This window comes from Nansenia antarctica (genome assembly GCF_963989245.1).
Source record: "Nansenia antarctica genome assembly, chromosome: 13".
NCBI lineage: Eukaryota > Metazoa > Chordata > Actinopteri > Argentiniformes > Microstomatidae > Nansenia > Nansenia antarctica.
Window position 1 is genome coordinate 4070064 of NC_137683.1, and position 24525 is coordinate 4094588.

General features: G+C 43.9%; 1 protein-coding gene across 1 annotated transcript in view; it reads left to right on the top strand.

Moving 5' to 3' along the window:
• zcchc2 (zinc finger, CCHC domain containing 2) overlaps positions 1–24525 on the top strand; it is a gene marked incomplete at its 5' end in the record, with an annotated part of 120942 nt that overhangs the window by 26027 nt on the left and 70390 nt on the right. The window contains 2 exons of the mRNA XM_080544538.1: positions 11293–11425; positions 11839–11909. Coding sequence (XP_080400664.1) covers positions 11293–11425; positions 11839–11909 — 204 coding nt within the window. The remainder of the gene's footprint in view (positions 1–11292; positions 11426–11838; positions 11910–24525) is intronic.

A 24525-nucleotide genomic window follows, 5' to 3' on the forward strand; every position in this document is an offset into this window, starting at 1 on the left:
GACTTTTTGAGTTTCTGCGAATGCCTTTTGGCCTCAAAGGGGCGGCGCAGACGTTTCAGCGCCTGATGGACTCTGTGCTCCGAGACATGCCATTCATGTTTGTTTACCTGGATGACATTCTGGTGGCCAGCGCGTCCATGGAGGAGCACATGACACACCTCCGGCAGTTGTTTGAGCGGCTCAGGGCCCACGGCCTCATTGTAAACCCAGCCAAGTGCCAGTTCGGGCAGTCATCCATCACCTTCCTCGGACACCATGTCGCTCCGCAGGGAGCCGCCCCTCTTCCCGCCAGAGTGGAGGCCATCACCAGTTTCCCCCGTCCCCGCACGATACAGTCTCTACAAGAGTTCCTGGGCATGGTGAATTTTTACAACCGTTTTATTCCCCATGCCGCCCACCTCATGCGTCCCTTGTACGAGACCCTGCGGGGGAAAGGGCCCAAGGACGTGTTGGACTGGTCCCCGGAGATGGACAAGGCTTTCGGGGCTGCTAAGAACGCGCTGGCTAACGCTGCTCTACTGGCGCACCCGTCTCCCACGGCCCCGGTCGCCCTCACGACGGACGCCTCTGACTATGCAGTGGGGGCGGTGTGCGAGCAGTGGGTGAACGGGGCTTGGCAGCCGCTGGCCTTCTTCAGCAAACAGCTCCGCGACAACGAGCGCAAGTACAGCACCTTTGACAGGGAACTGCTGGGTCTTTTCCTTGCCATCAGACACTTTAGATTCCTGTTAGAGGGCCGCCAGTTCACCGCCTTCGTGGACCACAAGCCACTGACATTCTCCATGGCCAAGACCTCGGAGCCATGGTCTGGGCGTCAGCAGCGTCAGCTCTCGGCGATCTCCGAGTTCACCACGGACATCCAGCACTTGGCGGGCAAGGACAACTTCGTCGCCGACTGCCTCTCACGGGCGGTCGTCGGGTCTGTTCACTTAGGACTCGACTATGCCGCCATGGCGGCGGACCAAGCCGCAGACTCTGACATTCAGGCCTACCGGGTCGCTCCTACTGCACTGCAGCTGGAGGACGTGGTGTTCGACGTGGCCAAAGCCACTCTCCTCTGCGACGTCTCCACCGGCCAACCACGTCCTATGGTGCCGGCTGCCTGGCGGCGCAGGGTTTTCGCCACCATCCACGGCCTTTCCCACCCGGGGGTGAAAGCCTCGGCTAAATTGGTGGGGATTAAGTTTGTTTGGCCTGGCCTCCGGAGGGACGTTAGAACCTGGGCTGGCTCGTGTGTGGCATGTCAGCGCGCTAAGGTGCACCGCCATACCAAAGCCCCTTTGGCACCGTTTGTGGTGCCAGAGAGGCGTTTTGACCACGTGCATGTGGACCTGGTAGGCCCCCTGCCCCCGTCTCATGGATATACCTACCTCCTCACCATGGTGGACCGGACCACCAGGTGGCCAGAAGCTGTTCCCCTGGCCTCTACTACGGCAGCGGAGGTGGCCCGGGCGTTCATTGGGTGCTGGGTGGCCCGCTTTGGCACACCAGGTGACATCACGAGCGACAGGGGCCCCCAGTTCACCTCGGAGCTCTGGACTACGGTTGCTGAGCACCTGGGGGTGAAGATCCACCGCACTACGGCGTACCACCCGCAGGGCAATGGACTTTGTGAGCGGTTCCATCGGGACATGAAGGCCGCTCTTCGGGCCAGCCTGATGGACAGTGGCTGGGTGGACCGCCTCCCGTGGGTCATGCTCGGTCTTCGCTCTGCCCCCAAAGAGGATCTCCAGGCCTCGTCCGCCGAGCTGGTGTATGGCCAGCCACTGCGGGTTCCTGGGGAGTTTCTTCCAGAGGCTGCAGCTCCCTGGTTGGCCGCCTCTCATAGAACTGTGTTCCGGGGCATTGTGAATGACCTCGTCCCCATTCTGACATCACGTCACTGCCTCCCCCAGTCCTACGTCCCCAGGGACCTGCCATTGGCTAAGTACGTTTTCATCCGACACGACAGCCATCGGGCTCCGCTGCGGCCCCCCTACGACGGGCCATTCCGTGTCCTGGAGGCGGGCGCTAAGCACTTTGTGGTGGACATGGGGGGCAGGTCAGAGTGGGTCGCTATAGACCGTCTCAAGCCTGCTCACTTGAACATTGACGAGCCAGTTCAGTTGGCCCTACCCCCGCGGCGGGGGCGGCCCCCTGCCCCAACCTCTGTCCCTGCCCCAACTTCTGTCCCTGCCCCAACCTCTGTCCCTGTCCCAACCTCTGTCCCTGCCCCAGTCCCTTCCATGGCCCGGGCTCCAGTTCCAGTTCTCACCCTTAATCCCCCTCCTGCAAAGCGCAGCCGTTTCGGCCGCTTGATCCGCCCCCCGCCACGTTAACTGTAGTACTGTTCATGGATTGCCTGTTCAGTTGGACTTTTAATGGTTATCTTGGTTTTTTGTACCTTCTGGGTTGGTGAATTCTGGGGGGGCCTGTGTGGTGATTCACATTAAGAGACATTCACCAAGAAAGGCTTGTACCTTTAAGAGTGGGGGTTAAAGGAGCAAGGGTTTCCGGTTCCGGGTAATGTTATTGTTGTTGTCGCTGAGTGTATGTTAGCATGTAGCAGAAAGTGAGAGAAGTAAAACAACCTCGACTCCAACCTACGTCTGTCGTCTCCTTGTTGCAACTCCCACATAATAACATTAATTTCCCAATATCGGGCCGATAAATATCGGCGCCGATAATATTGTGCATCCCTACTATTGTTGCATGGCATGGGTCATCACACAAGCTCGCTTTGTAGAGATTTACATTCATAAAACCCTTAGCTGAATGACAGTATGTGATGACCAGTGAACATTTCACATCCTGGTTTAGCCTACATTATGAAGATGCATGATACTGCCATGCAAATGTAGAAAATGTGATGTCACATGATTTTCCCAAGTCTGTGAAGACACCAAGCATAAGGAAGCTTTAAGCATAGTTTTCCAAATCAATTGATTCATTATTTAATGTTGGGATGTTGCTACTGTATGCAGGGCCGCTTGGGAGATATGCGAGGCCCTGTGCGAAGTCAGATTTGCGAGGCCTTTTATAATGATGTAGGCTACTATTATAACCGCGCGACACCAGGCACGTGCCGTGAGCTTTTAGATTGGGTAAGCATAAGATATAGAAATACACATAATTACACATAATAATAATACACGCTATCAGTGAACGCAGTTTCAAGGAAATGCAATGTTGATGCCCTAGAACCCGCTAATAAACTGTAGTGTCACGTTGTGATCAGATTACCAAAAAAAAAAAAACTGTTGCCAGTTTCGACTATATCAGGGGTGCTCATTGTTCAATCTTTTTTTAACCAAGATCTTTTCATGTAGCCAACCTGCTGAAATCTACAAGTCCAGTTTCAACATCGCACACGCACAACACCCCACACACACCCCACACACCGTTTCCATCCTCCATAGTAAACTCACAACCAGTGTTGCCACAGTTACTTTGAAAAAGTATTCTGATTACTGATTACTGATTACTCCTTTAAAAAGTAATCTAGTTACTTTACTGATTACTTGATTTTAAAAGTAACTAAGTTAGATTACTAGTTACTTTTTTAGTTACTATTGGCAGCTGCCTAGGCACCCGACCCCCCCCCCCCCCCCCCCGCAACATAAAAATGAAAACTGGTTTTGCCAAAACTCACTTTATTTTAACAGTAACTTAAATTACATAATTAAACTTTAAACAATAACTTAAAACAACAAAATAAAGAGTCTTTCTTTGCCTCACCCAACATAAATACTTGTTTTTAAACAATAAAATAAATATAATCTTTATTTAACAGTAACTAGCAAGGAGTGGTTTCACAAAACCTAAAACCTACCCTGACCATTCAGATATGATCCTAATATAATCCTAATCCTAAACTGGGTGAGTCTGAGTTTATCAATGATCAACATTTATGTTCTTGTCATCCTTTGCTGACACAAACTCAGAATAATCCTTATATTTCCAGCTATTTAACGCATATCTCTGTTCTCGCTCCATTGTGTAGGCTACGCTTCTGTTTACACTGTGCAATCAGCGTGGTGATACACGTGAGCGATTCTGCTGCAATCTCGCGATAGTCGAGAGCCGTTTTTTGCGGGCATGGCCTTCCATAGTAACCTCGTGTTGAAAACGTGAGCACTGACGTCACTCCCCAAGACGCGAGAAATGTTTGTTTACTATCGAACATTACAAAGAAATACTGCATTTAGCCCAAGTTATGAGGTAGTAACGCAATAGTAACGCACAGCCACTTGAATAAGTAACTTTAATCCGATTACTGATTTGGAAATAGTATCGCGTTAGAATACTCGTTACTGGGAAAAGTATTCAGATTAGAGTAACGCGTTACTTAGTAACGCGTTACCGGCATCACTGCTCACAACACACTTTCTTTTCACACTTTTGTCAGGCACTTGACATCACATCACAAACCCTCCCTCTCTTTCTCTCTCAAACACTTTTGGTCCAGAACCACTGGCACGGACAGCGACATTAGGCCTATCTCAGCGATTGATTAAGCAGCTCTCTCCAAACACAACGGCACAGGCCTACATTCAAAGGTAAAAGCAGAGGAAGTCTTAAATAAGAAGCCATAACCAGCAGCACAGCAGTACTCAAACCATATAAACAAGCACAGATCGCCACCAGCCTCGCGAATCATATAAATCATATAAACCGCTCATACCAGGCTTGCTGTAGCCCCTAGCGACTCTCCCTTTCTGGGTGTGAAGATCGGTGAGCGGTGGCTTCGGGCGGCCTTTAGCCAGTAGTTCTGTTTTTCCAGTCCAGTCCAGTCTACGAAATCCCTTTATGTCGCTTATAGTAATGTCCATATTCACAAAATCAAGCAAGTTATCCTTATTGATTATTATTATTTAGATCGTTTGAGCTAGCTAACATACGCTATTCTGCCGGGCGAGAGAAAGTAAGGTGAAATGTTAAGTGAACTTGAAAGTGATGAGAGCCAATCAGTAGCTCTTATCGGAATGAAAGAACTACTGATTGGCTGGTAAGCATGCTTACCCTGGCCACATTAAACAGCGGGCTGAGGCATAAAAAAAAAGACATCTTACTCCTGCAGGTGGCGATTATTTTTTGTTTTACCCTGCCTCACGCGAGGCCCTCCAAAGCGCGAGGCCCTGTGCCACCGCCCCAGCTAGCCCCCCCTTAAAGCGTCCCTGACTGTATGTACCCTAACCCTAACCCTGTATACCTTGATGTCATTAAAACCAATAATGTGTCTTGTCAATACCACTGACATGCTAAGACGTCCACAACCAGAAGTCCTACCTGTCACCCTTATCTATGGAATGAGCCGTCTGGTCATTTTAGAAGAGTACAGATGAAGGAGATAAGAGATGGATAATGAGGCAGAGCCACTTTATAGACATACGCTGCTTCCATCAGATCCTAATAGACCCCCTATGTGAAATGAGCTTGGGGTCTCATATGATCATAATACACTTATTATAAAAAATAAATACATTTGGCAACAAGAATATGGCGGTCTGTGTTTGAATAGTTCATTTCTGTACTTAGCAGTCCTTAGTAGTGAGTACATCTACATTGACATGTTTGGCATTTAGCAGATGCCTTTATCCAAAACCAGCTTCCAGTAGGTTGTAGGCACCAGTAGGCTGTTGTTTTTTGAGAGCGAGAGAGAGATGCAACGATTGGTCTTTGCAATCATTGATGTCGATTATGGAAATGATTCAATTTGCATATTTCTGGCCGAGGCAGGGTTTGGTTTTGAAGACGGCAGAGGCGTCCTTGTTCTCTGTGTTGAGGAGGGAGGCGTCCTTGTTGTCTGTTTTGAGGAGGGAGACACCTCAGACATCCACACAAACCAAATCATATGTTGCTTTCTTGGCACTGTGCAAAGCCCAAAACGCATACTGCATTCATTTAGATTAGATTAGATTTTTTTTTCTAAATGTAAATGTAGTTTGGCATCTAGCCTACTGGTAACTAGCTTAAATAGTGGCATTGTGCAAAAGACATGATCATGTCGTGCATGGCATTACGGTATAAGGTATATATATATTTAATAAATATAAATATATAGACAGAGCAGTGCAACTGCCATGCACAAACATTAGAAAAGGAAGAATGGAAGAGCCATATGGGAGTGTGATCAAACGCAGGACAGGGCAGCACTGAAGCAACGTGTTGACGTTACAGACTATGTAGCACTGGAAGCAACGTGTTGACGTTACAGACTATGTAGCACTGGAAGCAACGTGTTGACGTTACAGACTATGTAGCACTGGAAGCAACGTGTTGACGTTACAGACTATGTAGCTCTGGAAGCAACGTGTTGACGTTACAGACTATGTAGCACTGGAAGCAACGTGTTGACGTTACAGACTATGGAGCTCTGGAAGCAACGTGTTGACGTTACAGACTATGGAGCTCTGGAAGCAACGTGTTGACGTTACAGACTATGAAGCAACGTGTTGATGTTACAGACTATGAAGCAACGTGTTGACGTTACAGACTATGAAGCAACGTGTTGACGTTACAGACTATGTAGCAACGTGTTGACGTTACAGACTATGTAGCAACGTGTTGACGTTACAGACTATGTAGCAACGTGTTGACGTTACAGACTATGAAGCAACGTGTTGACGTTACAGACTATGAAGCAACGTGTTGACGTTACAGACTATGAAGCAACGTGTTGACGTTACAGACTATGAAGCTACGTGTTGACGTTACAGACTATGTAGCTCTGGAAGCAACGTGTTGACGTTACAGACTATGTAGCTCTGGAAGCAACGTGTTGACGTTACAGACTACGTATGTAGCAACTAGGGCTGGGTATCGCCACTGATTTCCCAAAACGATTCGATTCCGATTCACAGCTCCCGATTCGATTCGATTCACGATTCGATTCGATTCGATTCCGATTCGATCTAGTTACAATATACATTTTTTGCTTGAATGAAAGAGATTCTCCGAACTAATGCTATAAATGGTTCAAGGAACCCTATAACATGTAGCATTGTTAAACATATCAATGAATTGACTCCAAAGCAGTTACATGAATGTACTTTTTATTTACATATGACTTTGCTTTTGTCCAGCTCATCTCTATCGTCACATTTTTAAAATCCAAAATGCACCCAGACATCTGACTTTAAGCCTGGTGGTGACTTGAGTGTCCCTGCCATCGCCATGTTTTTAGATTTTAGTGTTGAGACCTCACGTTGACCTCACGTTAATTTGATAAATTATTGTAGCGCGAGATCTGGCCACGAGATCTCGTTGCGGGTTGAAGCTGCAAGCAAAAAAAAAAAAAAAAGAAAGATCGATCTCGGGATTTATGAATCGATAATCGCTCATTTAATGAAGATCGATTCAGAATCGGGAAATCGATTTTTTGAACCCAGCCCTAGTAGCAACTTGTTGACGTTACAGACTATGTAGCAACGTGTTGACGTTACAGACTATGAAGCAACGTGTTGATGTTACAGACTATGAAGCAACGTGTTGATGTTACAGACTATGAAGCTACGTGTTGACGTTACAGACTATGAAGCAACGTGTTGACGTTACAGACTATGAAGCAACGTGTTGACGTTACAGACTATGTAGCAACGTATTGACGTTACAGACTATGGAGCAACGTGTTGACGTTACAGACTATGAAGCAACGTGTTGATGTTACAGACTATGAAGCTACGTGTTGACGTTACAGACTATGAAGCAACGTGTTGACGTTACAGACTATGAAGCAACGTGTTGACGTTACAGACTATGTAGCAACGTATTGACGTTACAGACTATGGAGCAACGTGTTGACGTTACAGACTATGTAGCAACGTGTTGACGTTACAGACTATGTAGCAACGTGTTGACGTTACAGACTATGTAGCTCTGGAAGCAACGTGTTGACGTTACAGACTATGAAGCAACGTGTTGACGTTACAGACTATGAAGCAACGTGTTGACGTTACAGACTATGTAGCTCTGGAAGCAACGTGTTGACGTTACAGACTATGTAGCTCTGGAAGCAACGTGTTGACGTTACAGACTATGTAGCTCTGGAAGCAACGTGTTGACGTTACAGACTATGTAGCACTGGAAGCAACGTGTTGACGTTACAGACTATGTAGCACTGGAAGCAACGTGTTGACGTTACAGACGACGGAGCTCTGGAAGCAACGTGTTGACGTTACAGACTATGAAGCAACGTGTTGACGTTACAGACTATGTAGCAACGTGTTGACGTTACAGACTATGTAGCTCTGGAAGCAACGTGTTGACGTTACAGACTATGAAGCAACGTGTTGACGTTACAGACTATGAAGCAACGTGTTGACATTACAGACTATGAAGCAACGTGTTGACGTTACAGACTATGAAGCAACGTGTTGACGTTACAGACTATGTAGCTCTGGAAGCAACGTGTTGACGTTACAGACTATGTAGCTCTGGAAGCAACGTGTTGACGTTACAGACTATGTAGCACTGGAAGCAACGTGTTGACGTTACAGACTATGTAGCACTGGAAGCAACGTGTTGACGTTACAGACTATGGAGCTCTGGAAGCAACGTGTTGACGTTACAGACTATGAAGCAACGTGTTGACGTTACAGACTATGAAGCAGCGTGTTGACGTTACAGACTATGAAGCTACGTGTTGACGTTACAGACTATGAAGCAACGTGTTGACGTTACAGAGTCGAGACTATGTAGCTCGGGCAGGTTTTAAGTTGAAGTTAACGGCAAAGTTGCTCTGACACCTTGAAAGTGCTGCATTCAATGACAGTGTATGCTCTTGTGACCTACTAGTGAAATTCACCTCTATAACCATAGGTAGGATTTGGCTAAATACAGAGGTCACGGAGGAGGTCACATATTTACCTAAGAGGGTTAAGATGTTAGTTGTGGTGTTGGGGTGTCTGAGGTGAGCTGTGTGCAATGTATAGGAAACATGGAGGGACCCCCCTCTCCAACATGGCATCAATCAATCACTAATACACTGACACCGGTGGAGAGAGGACGCTGGCGTTGCTTGTTCGCGACTTCACCGAAGTCTAGGTGTAATTGCAGTATACAGAGTAGATTGTCCTACAAAGACACCTAGACTTAGATTTAGTAATCAAAAAATTATAATATGATATGATGTATAGATATGATAGATGGCGTTGCTTGTTCGCTGCTTCACCGAAGTCTAGGTGTAAATGCAGTAGATTGTCCTACAAAGACACTTAGATTTAGATTTAGTCATCCAAAAATTAATTAGACCCCTATACTTTCTTATATATTTTTAGGGGGGGTTTCTTTTTATTTTACCACTCGATCTTTTCAGTTTGTAAAGTGTCTTTGAGTGTCTAGAAAAGCACTATATAAGTTCAATGTATTATTATTATTATTATTAGGGATGCTCCGATCTGGATTTTTGGGGCCGATACCGATCACCGATATTTTTCCTCAAGATCAACCGATACCGATACCGATACCGATTTTTTTTTTAAATACATAACTGTAGGCCTACTGACTGGATAGCCTACATATTTTTTGCTTTTTAGACAAAAGTTTTGATCCATTAGGCACCAAGCAAACGCAGACCCATTTTTATGGCATAGTAAAAGTCTGGCCTATCACCCAGTTAGGGCCTGAAGCCCAAGTCAGTGATATGGCTGTATAAAAGACATCATAAACGTGGCCTTCATGGTTTACATACTGTTACATCCTCCTATGTTTTCTGTTCAGTTATCTGTCTTCCCCAGGAAAATAAATAAATAAATAATAATCGGTTTTTGCGATCGGCCATTTTTGCCGATCACCGATCGAGTCATTTGGAGTGAAATCGGCCGATTTAAATCGGTGGCCGATAAATCGGAGCATCCCTAATTATTATAAAGACCTATAGGCGTAAAACCACCCAACCCAAATGTCCACTTGTGCCATAAATATCCCATGAGCTCATCTTAGTGATTCCACACTGCAGCAGATGTCTGGTTAATGCCAAATTAAATCAGAGGGACCATGTGTAGGCCAGGGCTCCTGGACTATGTCAGATCACAACAGAGTGGGAAGGAGAGAGGCATGAACGTGGTTACATGGCTTACTTTATTATTGGAGCAACATAAGTGGCATTGCCAGTCTTTAACTGAAATAAGACATAGGACCTTTACCTCTCTCATTTTACATGACATGTTGCCTAGTGATATATGTGTGTGTGCGCGTGTGTGTGTGTGTGTGTGTGTGTGTGTGTGTGTGTGTGTGTTACTATCCGCTTGTTAAGTCGTGACGTGTTTCCGGGTCCAACGTTGGCTGAGGCGCTGTCTTCGAAATGCCGAAATAATAATAATAATAAATTATAGTTATATAGAGCTTTTCCGAGGCTCAAATACCCTGACAATATGGAGAAAACGGGAAAGTGCTGTGTCCCTTGTTGTATGAATAGATCCCAGTCTAAAAAACGATTAAACTGTCATTCTACCGCTGTAGTTCACAGGTACTCTGGTGCGGGGAATTTCTGGTTTGGACTCGGAAATGGCTAAACGTCACTTTTGACGTCAGACTTAACAAGCGGATGACCTTCAGCTAGGGAGGGATAACTGTCACACTGTGTTAGTCTGCTCTGCCTTGGACCAGCTAATGGTACCAGAGCCCTGACCGCCTCTCTGCTGCCACACACATGGTGTGTGTCTGTGTGTGTGTGTCTGTGTGTGTGTGTGTGTGTCTGTGTCTGTGTGTGTGTTTCTGTGTGTGTCTGTGCGTCTGTGTCTGTGTGCGTGCGTACGTGTGTGTGTGTGTGTGTGTCTGTGCGTGTGTGTCTGTGTCTGTGTTTGTGTGTGTGTGTGTGTGTGTGTGTGTCTGTGTGGGTGTGTCTGTGTGTGTGTGTGTGTGTCTGTGTCTGTGTGTGTCTGTGTCTGTGTGTGTGTGTCTGTGTCTGTGTGTCTGTGTCTGTGTGTTTGTCTGTGACTGTGTCTGTGTGTGTGTGTGTGTGTGTGTCTGTCTGCGTGCGTGTGTGTGTCTGTGTCTGTGCGTGTGTGTCTGTGCGTGTGTGTGTCTGTGTCTGTGTCTGTGCGTGTGTTTCCCCCACAAGTGTTCAAAGACCACATTATCAAGGACAGGACATGAAGGACAAAGCACCGCTGAGATAGTTCCATCTGTGGCAGGTTTCATTAAGGGCCAATAGTGATTGAGGGAGGCCACACCTGACAGATGTGCCGTGTTTTGGACTCATAAGGGTGCCTCCCGTGTGGGGGGGGGCTGGACGGGAGGTCTTCATTGCAACTGTGTGCAGATGTGGTGTCGAGAAGCTTTCTCTCCTCATTGTCCCTTTGTGTCTCTTAGCATAACAAGGCCCAGAAAGTGGAGTACCTCTCCCCAGCGGTCCCGGAGGCCGGCCTGGGAGACAGGATGCAGGCCCAGGGCCAGGCACGCCGCACAGGCCAGACACCCGCAAGCAGGAGGGCCCAGAGGGAAGGTAAGCCCCCCCCCCCCCACACACCACCTACACACACACACACACACACCTCCTACAAGGTCAGTCATAGGGTTCCAAACACGTCACGGCCATCTGCAATACAACAAAACGTCTACCTTTTGAAACGATGTCATTCCAGTCCAAAAAAGTTAATCGTTTCATAGTAAGGAAATATGCAACAGTTAGGTGAGGGTTTCATGTAAGGCCTCTTTCAGGTGTTTTGGATGACTATTGTACAAGTAACTAAACAAAATCAATATGGTACCCTTTTAAAGAGTCGTGCCATGAATTACTGTGTCATTACAGTGGCCTTGGATTTAGTAAACAACGGATCCAAGATGGCGCCCGATACTTATTTTGGATCTATTTCTTAATGTGTGCCAATAATGTCCTGTACTGTGTTCTCTCTCCAGCTGTGCACATAGAGAAGATTGTCCTCAAGGGGGTCTCCCAGAGCAGGATAGACAGGGAATACAATTTCGAGGTACGTCCAAAAATGTTCCCACATGTCCTAATCAATGCATTTGAACCATAAAACTCACTTTAAAAAGAAAATGCCGGTCGAGAGAGGACGCTGGCGTTGCTTGTTCGCTGCTTCTCCGCCCGAAGTCTAGGTGTAATTGCAGTATACAGAGTAGATTGTCCTACAAAGACACTTAGATTTAGATGAGTCATCTAAAAATTAATTAGACCCCTATACTTTCTTTTATTTATCTGTTGTTGTTTCTTTTTATTATTACTTACTACTCAATCATTTCAGTTTGTAAAGCGTCTTTGAGTGTCTAGAAAAGCGCTATATAAGTTCAATGTATTATTATTATTATTATTATTATTATTATTATTATTATTATTATTATTATTATTATTATTATTATTATTATAAAGACCTATAGGTGGAGAAAAGTGTTTTTGTGATTTGTTTGTTCTTCCAACCTAGCTGTGGTTGTGTTCAGTTCAACATGTGATCTGGTCTGTAGCTGGGCCAGTCGGTGCTGTCTGACAGAGCCCTGTTGTACTAGTGTTGTACTAGTGTTGTAGTAGTGTTGTAGTAGTGTTGTACTAGTGTTGTACTGGTGTTGTACTAGTGTTGTAGTAGTGTTTTACTAGTGTTGTACTAGTGTTGTACTAGTGGTGTACTAGTGTTGTAGTAGTGTTGTAGTAGTGTTGTACTAGTGTTGTAGTAGTGTTGTACTAGTGTTGTACTAGTGTTGTAGTAGTGTTGTACTAGTGTTGTACTAGTGTTGTACTAGTGTTGTAGTAGTGTTGTACTAGTGTTGTACTAGTGTTGTAGTAGTGTTGTACTAGTGTTGTACTAGTGTTGTAGTAGTGTTGTACTAGTGTTGTACTAGTGTTGTAGTAGTGTTGTAGTAGTGTTGTAGTAGTGTTGTACTAGTGTTGTACTAGTGTTGTACTAGTGTTGTAGTAGTGTTGTACTAGTGTTGTACTAGTGTTGTAGTAGTGTTGTACTAGTTTTGTAGTAGTGTTGTACTAGTGTTGTAGTAGTGTTGTACTAGTGTTGTAGTAGTGTTGTACTAGTGTTGTACTAGTGTTGTAGTAGTGTTGTAGTAGGGTTGTAGTAGGGTTGTACTGGTGTTGTAGTAGTGTTGTACTAGTGTTGTAGTAGTGTTGTAGTAGTGTTGTACTAGTGTTGTAGTAGTGTTGTAGTAGTGTTGTACTAGTGTTGTAGTAGTGTTGTACTAGTGTTGTACTAGTGTTGTAGTAGTGTTGTAGTAGTGTTGTACTGGTGTTGTACTAGTGTTGTACTAGTGTTGTAGTAGTGTTGTACTAGTGTTGTAGTATTGTACTAGTGTTGTTATAGTTTTGTACTGGTGTTGTACTAGTGTTGTACTAGTGGTGTACTAGTGTTGTAGTAGTGTTGTACTAGTGTTTTAGTAGTATTGTACTAGTGTTGTTATAGTTTTGTACTGGTGTTGTACTAGTGTTGTACTAGTGTTGTAGTAGTGTTGTTATAGTTTTGTACTGGTGTTGTACTAGTGTTGTACTAGTGTTGTACTAGTGTTGTACTTTAGTACATAAAACTCACTTTAAAAAGAAAATGCCGGTCGAGAGAGGACGCTGGCGTTGCTTGTTCGCTGCTTCTCCGCCCGAAGTCTAGGTGTAATTGCAGTATACAGAGTAGATTGTCCTACAAAGACACTTAGATTTAGATGAGTCATCTAAAAATTAATTAGACCCCTATACTTTCTTTTATTTATCTGTTGTTGTTTCTTTTTATTATTACTTACTACTCAATCATTTCAGTTTGTAAAGCGTCTTTGAGTGTCTAGAAAAGCGCTATATAAGTTCAATGTATTATTATTATTATTATTATTATTATTATTATTATTATTATTATTATTATTATTATTATTATTATTATTATTATTATAAAGACCTATAGGTGGAGAAAAGTGTTTTTGTGATTTGTTTGTTCTTCCAACCTAGCTGTGGTTGTGTTCAGTTCAACATGTGATCTGGTCTGTAGCTGGGCCAGTCGGTGCTGTCTGACAGAGCCCTGTTGTACTAGTGTTGTACTAGTGTTGTAGTAGTGTTGTACTAGTGTTGTACTGGTGTTGTACTAGTGTTGTAGTAGTGTTTTACTAGTGTTGTAGTAGTGTTGTAGTAGTGTTGTACTAGTGTTGTAGTAGTGTTGTACTAGTGTTGTACTAGTGTTGTAGTAGTGTTGTACTAGTGTTGTACTAGTGTTGTAGTAGTGTTGTAGTAGTGTTGTACTAGTGTTGTACTAGTGTTGTAGTAGTGTTGTAGTAGTGTTGTAGTAGTGTTGTACTAGTGTTGTACTAGTGTTGTACTAGTGTTGTAGTAGTGTTGTACTAGTGTTGTACTAGTGTTGTAGTAGTGTTGTACTAGTTTTGTAGTAGTGTTGTACTAGTGTTGTAGTAGTGTTGTACTAGTGTTGTAGTAGTGTTGTACTAGTGTTGTACTAGTGTTGTAGTAGTGTTGTAGTAGGGTTGTAGTAGGGTTGTACTGGTGTTGTAGTAGTGTTGTAGTAGTGTTGTACTAGTGTTGTAGTAGTGTTGTAGTAGTGTTGTACTAGTGTTGTAGTAGTGTTGTAGTAGTGTTGTACTAGTGTTGTAGTAGTGTTGTACTAGTGTTGTACTAGTGTTGTAGTAGTGTTGTAGTAGTGTTGTACTGGTGTTGTACTAGTGTTGTACTAGTGTTGTAGTAGTGTTGTACTAGTGTTGTAGTATTGTACTAGTGTTGTTATAGTTTTGTACTGGTGTTGTACTAGTGTTGTACTAGTGGTGTACTAGTGTTGTAGTAGTGTTGTACTAGTGTTTTAGTAGTATTGTACTAGTGTTGTTATAGTTTTGTACTGGTGTTGTACTAGTGTTGTACTAGTGTTGTAGTAGTGTTGTTATAGTTTTGTACTGGTGTTGTACTAGTGTTGTACTAGTGTTGTACTAGTGTTGTAGTAGTGTTGTAGTAGTGTTGTACTAGTGTTGTACTAGTGTTGTAGTAGTGTTGTACTAGTGTTGTACTAGTGTTGTAGTAGTGTTGTACTAGTGTTGTAGTAGTGTTGTACTAGTGTTGTACTGGTGTTGTACTAGTGTTGTACTAGTGTTGTAGTAGTATTGTACTAGTGTTGTAGTAGTGTTGTACTAGTGTTGTACTAGTGTTGTACTAGTGTTGTACTAGTGTTGTACTAGTGTTGTAGTAGTGTTGTACTAGTGTTGTACTAGTGTTGTAGTAGTGTTGTACTAGTGTTGTAGTAGTGTTGTACTAGTGTTGTAGTAGTATTGTACTAGTGTTGTTATAGTTTTGTACTGGTGTTGTACTAGTGTTGTAGTAGTGTTGTAGTAGTGTTGTAGTAGTGTTGTACTAGTGTTGTAGTAGTGTTGTACTAGTGTTGTACTAGTGTTGTACTAGTGTTGTAGTAGTGTTGTACTAGTGTTGTAGTAGTGTTGTAGTAGTGTTGTACTAGTGTTGTAGTAGTGTTGTACTAGTGTTGTAGTAGTATTGTACTAGTGTTGTTATAGTTTTGTACTGGTGTTGTACTAGTGTTGTACTAGTGTTGTAGTAGTGTTGTAGTAGTGTTGTACTAGTGTTGTAGTAGTGTTGTACTAGTGTTGTACTAGTGTTGTAGTAGTGTTGTACTAGTGTTGTACTAGTGTTGTACTAGTGTTGTAGTAGTGTTGTACTAGTGTTGTAGTAGTATTGTACTAGTGTTGTAGTAGTGTTGTACTGGTGTTGTAGTAGTGTACTGGTGTTGTAGTAGTGTTGTACTGGTGTTGTAGTAGTGTTGTAGTAGTGTTGTAGTAGTGTTGTAGTAGTGTTGTAGTAGTGTTGTAGTAGTGTTGTACTAGTGTTGTACTAGTGTTGTAGTAGTATTGTACTAGTGTTGTTATAGTTTTGTACTGGTGTTGTACTAGTGTTGTATTAGTGTTGTACTAGTGTTGTAGTAGTGTTGTAGTAGTGTTGTACTAGTGTTGTAGGAGTGTTGTACTAGTGTTGTACTAGTGTTGTAGTAGTGTTGTAGTAGTGTTGTAGTAGTGTTGTAGGAGTGTTGTACTAGTGTTGTAGTAGTGTTGTACTAGTGTTGTACTAGTGTTGTAGTAGTGTTGTACTGGTGTTGTACTAGTGTTGTACTAGTGTTGTAGGAGTGTTGTACTAGTGTTGTACTAGTGTTGTACTAGTGTTGTACTAGTGTTGTAGTAGTGTTGTACTAGTGTTGTACTAGTGTTGTACTAGTGTTGTACTAGTGTTGTAGCCTTGCAGCGGGGCTTCCTGAGAGCGTTTCCTACGCCTGTGGCATTTGGCAGTGAGAGCCGAGGATCATGGGCCACAAACAGCGCAGGCTAAAGGTCACTGTTCCAGGAAGTAGAGGATGGAGGAGGAGGGGGAGGGGTATTACAGCAGAAATGCTGAACTCTCCATTCCCCCCATCCATCTCCTGAAATGTGCTCAGAAATGCCTTCCCCTCTTTTGTATATTTACTTTTCAGCCTCCCTCGCTCTCTCTGCATTCATCTCCATATCTCTCTCTCTCTCTCTCTCTCTCTCTCAGTGCCCCCCCCCCCCTATCTCTCTCTCTCTCTCCCTCTCTCTCCTTTCCCTTTCACACCTCCTCTTTGTGGAAGAAAAAAGCGATAGGACCTCTTCAGGTTACAGGGGGTGGGGGGGGGGGGGGGGGGTGGAGGGTGCTGGGTGTGATATCGCCTGGCCCGGCTCCTGGCTCCTCAGCTTGTTGTCTCTCCTGGCTTGTAGGATGTAGTCTAACTAGGCTGTAGGATGTAGTCTAACTAGGCTGTAGGATGTAGTCTAACTAGGCCTGCTTTGGATTTGTGTTGATTGGCTGGTTGCTCATGGTTCATCTCATGTCTGAAACTGAGGCTTCACTCAGCCTGTATAGTAAGAAGCCTTCTTGTATGTCGTAATATATTGCCTGCATACTTTGAAAAAAAGACTGCAGCTGAAACATCGGGGCTGGCCTGAACTTTGAATTCAATCCATCTAAAGACTAAGCAGCTTGGTGCAGTGACCCCTGAGTCCTGACCCCTAGTATTAGCCCAAAATTATGTTGTACATTTGAGGCGGAAATTGTGTCTGTGCGTAGCTCTTGCAAGCCAATGAGATTTATCTGTGGATTGTAACACACACACACAAATCACTGGTTTTCCTCAGCTCCCCCTCTGAAGTATCAGTTTGAAGGTCTTTTATGGGTTGGATATCGCTCCTCGTGGTATGTAGCTGCAGTACAACTAGGCTGTGTACTACTACAGCACTGTGTGATTCTGGAATGAGAGCAGCCAGCCACATCTCAGCTGGTTGAGTTGTGAGCAGCAGGGAGAAGGGTGGACACTCACTCAGCAGTACCAGGGTTTGCGTTACTCCACCTTATCAGCACGGCCTCGTGGGTAAACACCACTACTGTCTCTTCTCACCGAGCGACGGAACAAGACCCACGCTACGTCGGAACGCTGCTGGAATTCAGCTGTTTGTTCACGGTGCTCAACGCTGGAGCTGGGCTGGAACCACACTGACATACCAGCCTTTCTCTCTGGGTGTTGGTCATTAGTTGTGCCCCCCCACCCCCCATTGGTCCATTGGTTGTTTATGGATGATGATGATGATGATGATGATGACAGCCCCTCTGGAATGCCTCTTAGTGACTCCTCGTTAGGGGCTGTGCTATAAAATGGGTACATCAGATTTTTTTAGAGATATTATTTTTCACAGTACTGTATGGATAATCCATAACCCATTTTTTTGGAGGGGGGGGCGGTTGTTCCTCTCTTGATAAGTTATATCAATAATGTATGCTATACCTACTGTACTGACTACCAAGGGTGGTACACATATCGTATCGTGAGGTCTTATGCCAATACCCAGCCCTACACCTCAGTGGCTGGCGCCACGTGTGGAGGTGTCCTTGGCAGGGTTCCCACGGGTCCTTGAAATCCTTGAAAGTTTGTGAATTTGAGAAAAAGAAATCAAGGTCTTAAACGTTTTTGAAAATAGACATGGGTCATTGAAAGTGCTTGAATTCCCCTCTCTCTCTCTCTCTCTCTCTCTCTCTCTCTCTCTCTCTCTCTCTCTCTCTCTCTCTCTCTCTCTCTCTCTCTCTATAAAATAAATATATATTCAAAAATGTTTTACTTAGCTCGTCAACTAGTAAATAAGTCTCTGTATTGCTTAACTTTACACATATTTCACAATATATTGTTTTGATTGATTGATTGAAAACCTTTATTGTCCTCAATGGGGAAATTTTGTTGTCAAACAGCTCAGTTAGGGCAGAAAACATTCAATACAGAAAACAGAAAACATTCAATAAAATACATAAAACAGTTTGCTGTGCTGGGGTAGAGAAGGCAAGAGACCATCTAGTGTTCACACATTCAAGCCTCTCTTTTTAATTGTTGTCTGTAAGCGGATAGTTCCTATTACGGTATATCAATTCTCATCTAGATCTGTCTCAAACTATGCTGTGTTGGGTCCTTGAATTTGAGGGAAATTAGTCTTGAAAGTCCTTGAAAGGTGCTTGAATTTGATGTTTCAGAAGGTAAGGGAGCCCTGAGTCCACTTACCATTTACCATCATTCCCATTCCCGCTGTAGTGATGAGGTCAGGTGACACCCTAGTAGCAGCAGGTTTGTAGTGATGAGGTCAGGTGACACCCTAGTAGGGGTGGGACGATTAGAAAATGTCATGTCACGATTATCGTGGGCAAAATAATCGCGATCCACGATATTATCGCGAGAATTAAAAAAAAAAAAAAAAAAAAACTTTTTTTTAGAATGCCAATAAAACACACTGTAATCACTTTAACTTAGATTTTGTTGTATTTTTATTGAATCATGTTAATAACATTAACATCATTTTAAAAACATCTTGACAAAAATAAAAATCTTTAATAAAATCTTAAATAAGGTAATGATAAATTATAAGGTATCACTGCATAAATAAAGGAAAAAAATACTGTCAAACAAAACTTGAACACTGACACTTTTCTGTCATCAAACTGAGTGCTAGCCTTGTGGCTTAGAGACTTGAAAGCTTCAAGATAGGTTAAAGTGCAAAAATGTCAACATGTTCACTTTTTCTGCCTTTAGCTGTGCTCGGAGAGGTGTGAGTATGTGCCCACTGGCACTAAACACTCTCTCTGAAGGAACACTAGTTGCAGGTATGCATAGAAGCCTGCGTGCAACCCTGGAAAGGTGAGGCAATGGACACGGGGCCGATGCAGCCATGGTGAGAAGGCTAGCATACGTTAGTGACTGACTGACAAGGCTGACTTGACAGTCACGTTACCCATGCAGGCTGAACAATCGCGCTAGAGAAATTTCTATGAGGATATTCGCGCGCGGCTCATGTGAGAAATCTCAATTATATTACTATTTATTTATAACATACGATTATTACATCCTCCCTCTCGCCAGTTTGGGGCAACATAGACTTCTCCCCTGGTGCCACGGATAGGGGTTTCAAGCGGTGGGACAGCAAAGGGATGGTTACTATCGGACATTTATATGATACGGAAATACTACTTTCATTTGACCAATTATGTAAGAAATATGACCTACCACGAAATGAGTTTTTCAGATACCTTCAGATACGAAGTTTTTTAAATAGCCAAAAAGACACTGGCCTCTGTCACCAACCCTCTCCGCTGGAGGAGATAGTCTCTGCTGGAAAGACGAGAGGCATTCTGGGGCTTGGGTATAGAGCACTTTCGAAATATGATAAAGGCAAACCTGCATTTACGCCCAAAGACTGGAATAATGACCTGAACATTAATACTGATGCAGCAACTTGGTCACTAATATGGCAATCGGCAAACGACATCTCAATCTGTAATAGGACGAAGGAAACGCAATGTAGACTACTACAACGTTTGCAGATTACTCCCCAACTTAGACATAAAATGGATCATAACAAATCGGAAATGTGTACAAAGTGTATTACCGAGGTTGGAATCTTTGTTCATTGTGTTTGGACTTGTAGATATATAGATGATTACTGGAAAGGTATAGTGGATAAAATTCATCTAATTCTAGATGTTACATTGGAAAAGGACCCCATGTGTCTATTGTTTGGGTTGCCAGACAAACAACTTAAAAGTATGCATTCCAAAAGACTTCTGTGTATCCTCACTTTTTGTGCAAGGAAAAATATATTGCTGAAATGGATAGACTGCAAACCGCCTACAATAGCTGGATGGCACAAGGTAATTTTTGATATGATTCCTATGGAATATCTGACATATAGGTATAAGTGTAAGATAAAGACATTCTATAAGATTTGGTCTCCGTTCTTAGATTATATTGGTACCAGACTGGCTGCCATTGTAATGAAAGGTTTGGTGGATTACACTCAAGAAAGTACACAAGACTAATGTGTAACAGATCTACAATGTATGGGTCACAATATTATTTACTGTGCTGGTGTTGTGCTGCCGCTGTGTTTAGGACTGTAAGACATGGATGCTGTCTCCGATGGGGGTGATCCCCCCATATATTATGGCATTTGTTGTCATTTTCTTTTCTGTTTATTTCTGATATGTGACATGGCCTCCTCCCCCCCTGTTTTTTTGTTTTTGTTTTGTTTTGTTTGTCTTTGTTTTTTGTTTGTTAGTTTGTTTAAAAAAAAAGAAAAGAGAAAGAACATTTTCTTTTATTGTTTATGGACAATGTACTGCATAACAAAGTGCAAAACTAGTTTTCTACTATTAATGGGACAATAACCTCCCCCACGGATACTAGTTGTTGTTGTTATGTCCTGTTGTGTACATGTCTCTGTGAAACTCAATAAAAATATTAAAAATAAAAATAAAAACACACATAGGTCACATACATTAATACATACAATAAAAACAGACAGATCAAATCATGATACAGGTGATGGTACTCCTGCTGGGCATTGCTGCCTGACGCACCTCCAACAGTGCCTTTAGAACAGGTGTGCTGTGACACCTCACTGAACACCTATGTGGGCCTAACTGGGTCATCAGCTGGGGACCACCAGTCAGACAGAGCAGTGTTTATAAAATGTAGTGCCTATTTAAAAAGTCCAGTCATTTAAAAAGAATAATAATAAAAAAATAAAAATAAAAAATAAAAAAAACGATTATGACGATTATTCAACTAATTAAAATTCTCCACGATAAAGTTATCGCGGGTGTTTTTATCGCGATTAACGATAAACACGATAATCGTCCCATCCCTACACCCTAGTACCAGCAGGTCTGTAGTGGTGAGGTCAGGTGACACCCTAGTACCAGCAGGTCTGTAGTGGTGAGGTCAGGTGACAGGGTCTGTAGTGATCAGGTCAGGTGACAGGGTCTGTAGTGATCAGGTCAGGTGACAGGGTCTGTAGTGATCAGGTCAGGTGACAGGGTCTGTGGTGATGAGGTCAGGTGACAGGGACAACCGCGCAAGTGATCATGATTGGCTATGGTAGAGAAAATGTCATGGTAAGCCAACCATAGTTCAGTGTTGTGCGGATGTTTCTACACACAAACCCCACGCGCGCACAGCACCACACACACACTCAAACTATCAGAGAGATACACGCAGCAATGGCGAGTCCCGAGTGTTCTGAGGTGAACGTGGCGTTTTCACGGTGGAAGTACAGGCACTATTTCAGTACTACTTTAAAAGCACTTCATATTGTTTAACTGTTAACTTTTGTAATGAAGAAAATACTTGAAGTACAATATGTCTACCAGTTGTGGTCTGTTGAAGTGCAATACATATGAAAAGTTCCCTGCTGAAACCTGCTCAGAAAAAATCTATCTTCACAAGAAGATCACATTTATCTTCTAATATGGCAGTGGGTAAGCTTTTCCTTGTCACATTTGGCTGACTGACCTTAACTTAGCCCGCTGCACCGTGGTAAAAAGTAACGCAATAGTTACTTTCCCTAGTAACTACCGTAGTTACTTTTATAATGAAGTAATTCAGTTACTAACTCAGTTACTTTTTGGGATAAGTAACTAGTAACTATAACTAATTACTTTTTTAAAGTAACGTGCCCAACACTGGTCTGTAGTGATCAGGTCAGGTGACAGGGTCTGTAGTGATCAGGTCAGGTGACAGGGTCTGTGGTGATCAGGTCAGGTGACAGGGTCTGTAGTGATCAGGTCAGGTGACAGGGTCTGTGGTGATCAGGTCAGGTGACAGGGTCTGTAGTGATCAGGTCAGGTGACAGGGTCTGTAGTGATCAGGTCAGGTGACAGGGTCTGTAGTGATCAGGTCAGGTGACAGGGTCTGTAGTGATCAGGTCAGGTGACAGGGTCTGTAGTGATCAGGTCAGGTGACAGGGTCTGTAGTGATCAGGTCAGGTGACAGGGTCTGTAGTGATCAGGTCAGGTGACAGGGTCTGTAGTGATCAGGTCAGGTGACCGGGTCTGTAGTGATCAGGTGACAGTAGTAGCAGCAGGTGGAGGGCAGGGCAGGTCTGACCCAGGGTCTGCTGTCAGGGAGCAGCAGCAGCAGGAAAGGGGATTCCCTTAGTCTAGCCGTACCGAGACGCAACGTGCCAGACCCCCCCCCCCCACACACACACACACACAGCAGGCAACGTGCCAGACCCCCACCCCCACCCAGCAGCCACGCCACCACTCCCTTCACTGCCAGGTGATTTACATGTGATTTGTCCTGATGGAGGACGAGGACCTGCTGCTGCTGCTGCTGCTGCTGCGTCTGGCCCTCAGAGCAGAACACACACACAGACCGCTTCTCTGCTTCTGTCTTTCTCACACTCTCTCTATCCCTTCCTCCTTCACACTCTCTCTATCCCTTCTCTCTATCCTTTCTCTCTATCCCTCTCTCCTTCACACTCTCTCTATCCCTTCTCTATCCCTTCTCTCTATCTCTTCTCTCTATCTCTTCTCTCTATCTCTTCTCTTTATCTCTTCTCTCTATCTCTTCTCTCTATCCCTTCTCTCTATCCCTTCTCTCTATCTCTTCTCTCTATCTCTTCTCTCTATCCCTTCTCTCTATCTCTTCTCTCTATCTCTTCTCTCTATCTCTTCTCTCTATCCCTTCTCTCTATCCCTTCTCTCTATCCCTTCTCTCTATCTCTTCTCTCTATCCCTTCTCTCTATCTCTTCTCTCTATCCCTTCTCTCTATCCCTTCCTCCTTCCCTTCCCCATTAAATGTCTTCGCTACCCACCTGTCTCGACACTGCCCTCACCTTTCGGACGTGAAAGTGGGAATAACTTGTTATTATTATTATTATTATTATTATTATTATTATTATTATTATTATTATTATTATTATTATTATTATTATTATTATTATTATATAACTGAATGGTTTGCCTGGTCTAAGCCAGCAGATGTGTTGTTGCTTTCAGTGCGTAAACGCCTCCGCTGCTCAGCCTGTCTCTTGTCTGCCGACAGCGTTTCTTTTTCAGCCCGTCAGTGTTGACTTGTACCTGACTTGTACCGCTGCCAGACGGACTGGAAATAAGAATGTTTCGTTTGTTGCAGGAATTGAAATGTCTTGGCATTATATATATATATGTTTTCTTTTAATCTTTATGATTTGACTTTTAACGTGCAATCAAATGTGACATTGGTGGCCTGTAAGTGCTACCTCTCCCAGAGCCTGGGCAGCTGGTCCTACTGTACAGAGTCACATCCTGGGATGATGTGGACGTGTTGCCAAACCTCCTAAATTAGAACGGCGCAGGCATGCCGTCCTCCCCCTCTCCCTCTATCTCTCCGTCTCTGGAGGTATAAATAGCCGTGTGGTAGTAGAGGCGTCGCCGCGCCCGAACATGCCTTGGCGGAGGTCGGGTCTGACCGTGGCCGTGTGGCCGTGCGGAGCCAGAGAGTTGAACGGTGACATCATCGCCCGCCTCTGTCTCCACCATGGTTCCACAGCTAGGTGCTTTATAGGGCCTCAGCTGGAGTGGCAGGGGGGGAAAGTCCAGCTTCCGAGCTCTCGGGTTATTGGAAAGTATTGTTATAAGGGTAGGCAGCGGCTACACAGTAAATGACAGATTTAGCTGCATTCAGAAGATTATATATGTCTCATTCAGAAGGCAGATTATATATGTCTCATTCAGAAGGCAGATTATATATGTCTCATTCAGAAGGCAGATTATATATGTCTCATTCAGAAGGCAGATTATATTATGTCTCATTCAGAAGGCAGATTATATATGTTTCATTCAGAAGGCAGATTATATATGTCTCATTCAGAAGGCAGATTATATATGTCTCATTCAGAAGGCAGATTATATATGTCTCATTCAGAAGGCAGATTATATATGTTTCATTCAGAAGTAGATTATATATGTTTCATTCAGAAGTAGATTATATATGTTTCAGTCCCAGCTCTGCCCCCTAGGCCAGCTCTGCCATCTACCTGTGCACTGGAGTGTGAACCCTCCCCCTCTCCCTTTGCTCTATGACAAGGAGACTTTCTCCCTTGTCATTACCCCAGAGGTACATTTGGGTGAAATTATGGGTCCGGTTCTGGACTTGGCACCGGTAGGCCAGGCTGGTAAACTGAGCCCGCTTGGCCACACCAGGCTGGGTACGTAAGGCAGTAAAAACACAGCTGGCCAACAAGGCCCTGGCACTGTGTGAATCACTACACACACACACACACACACACACACACAC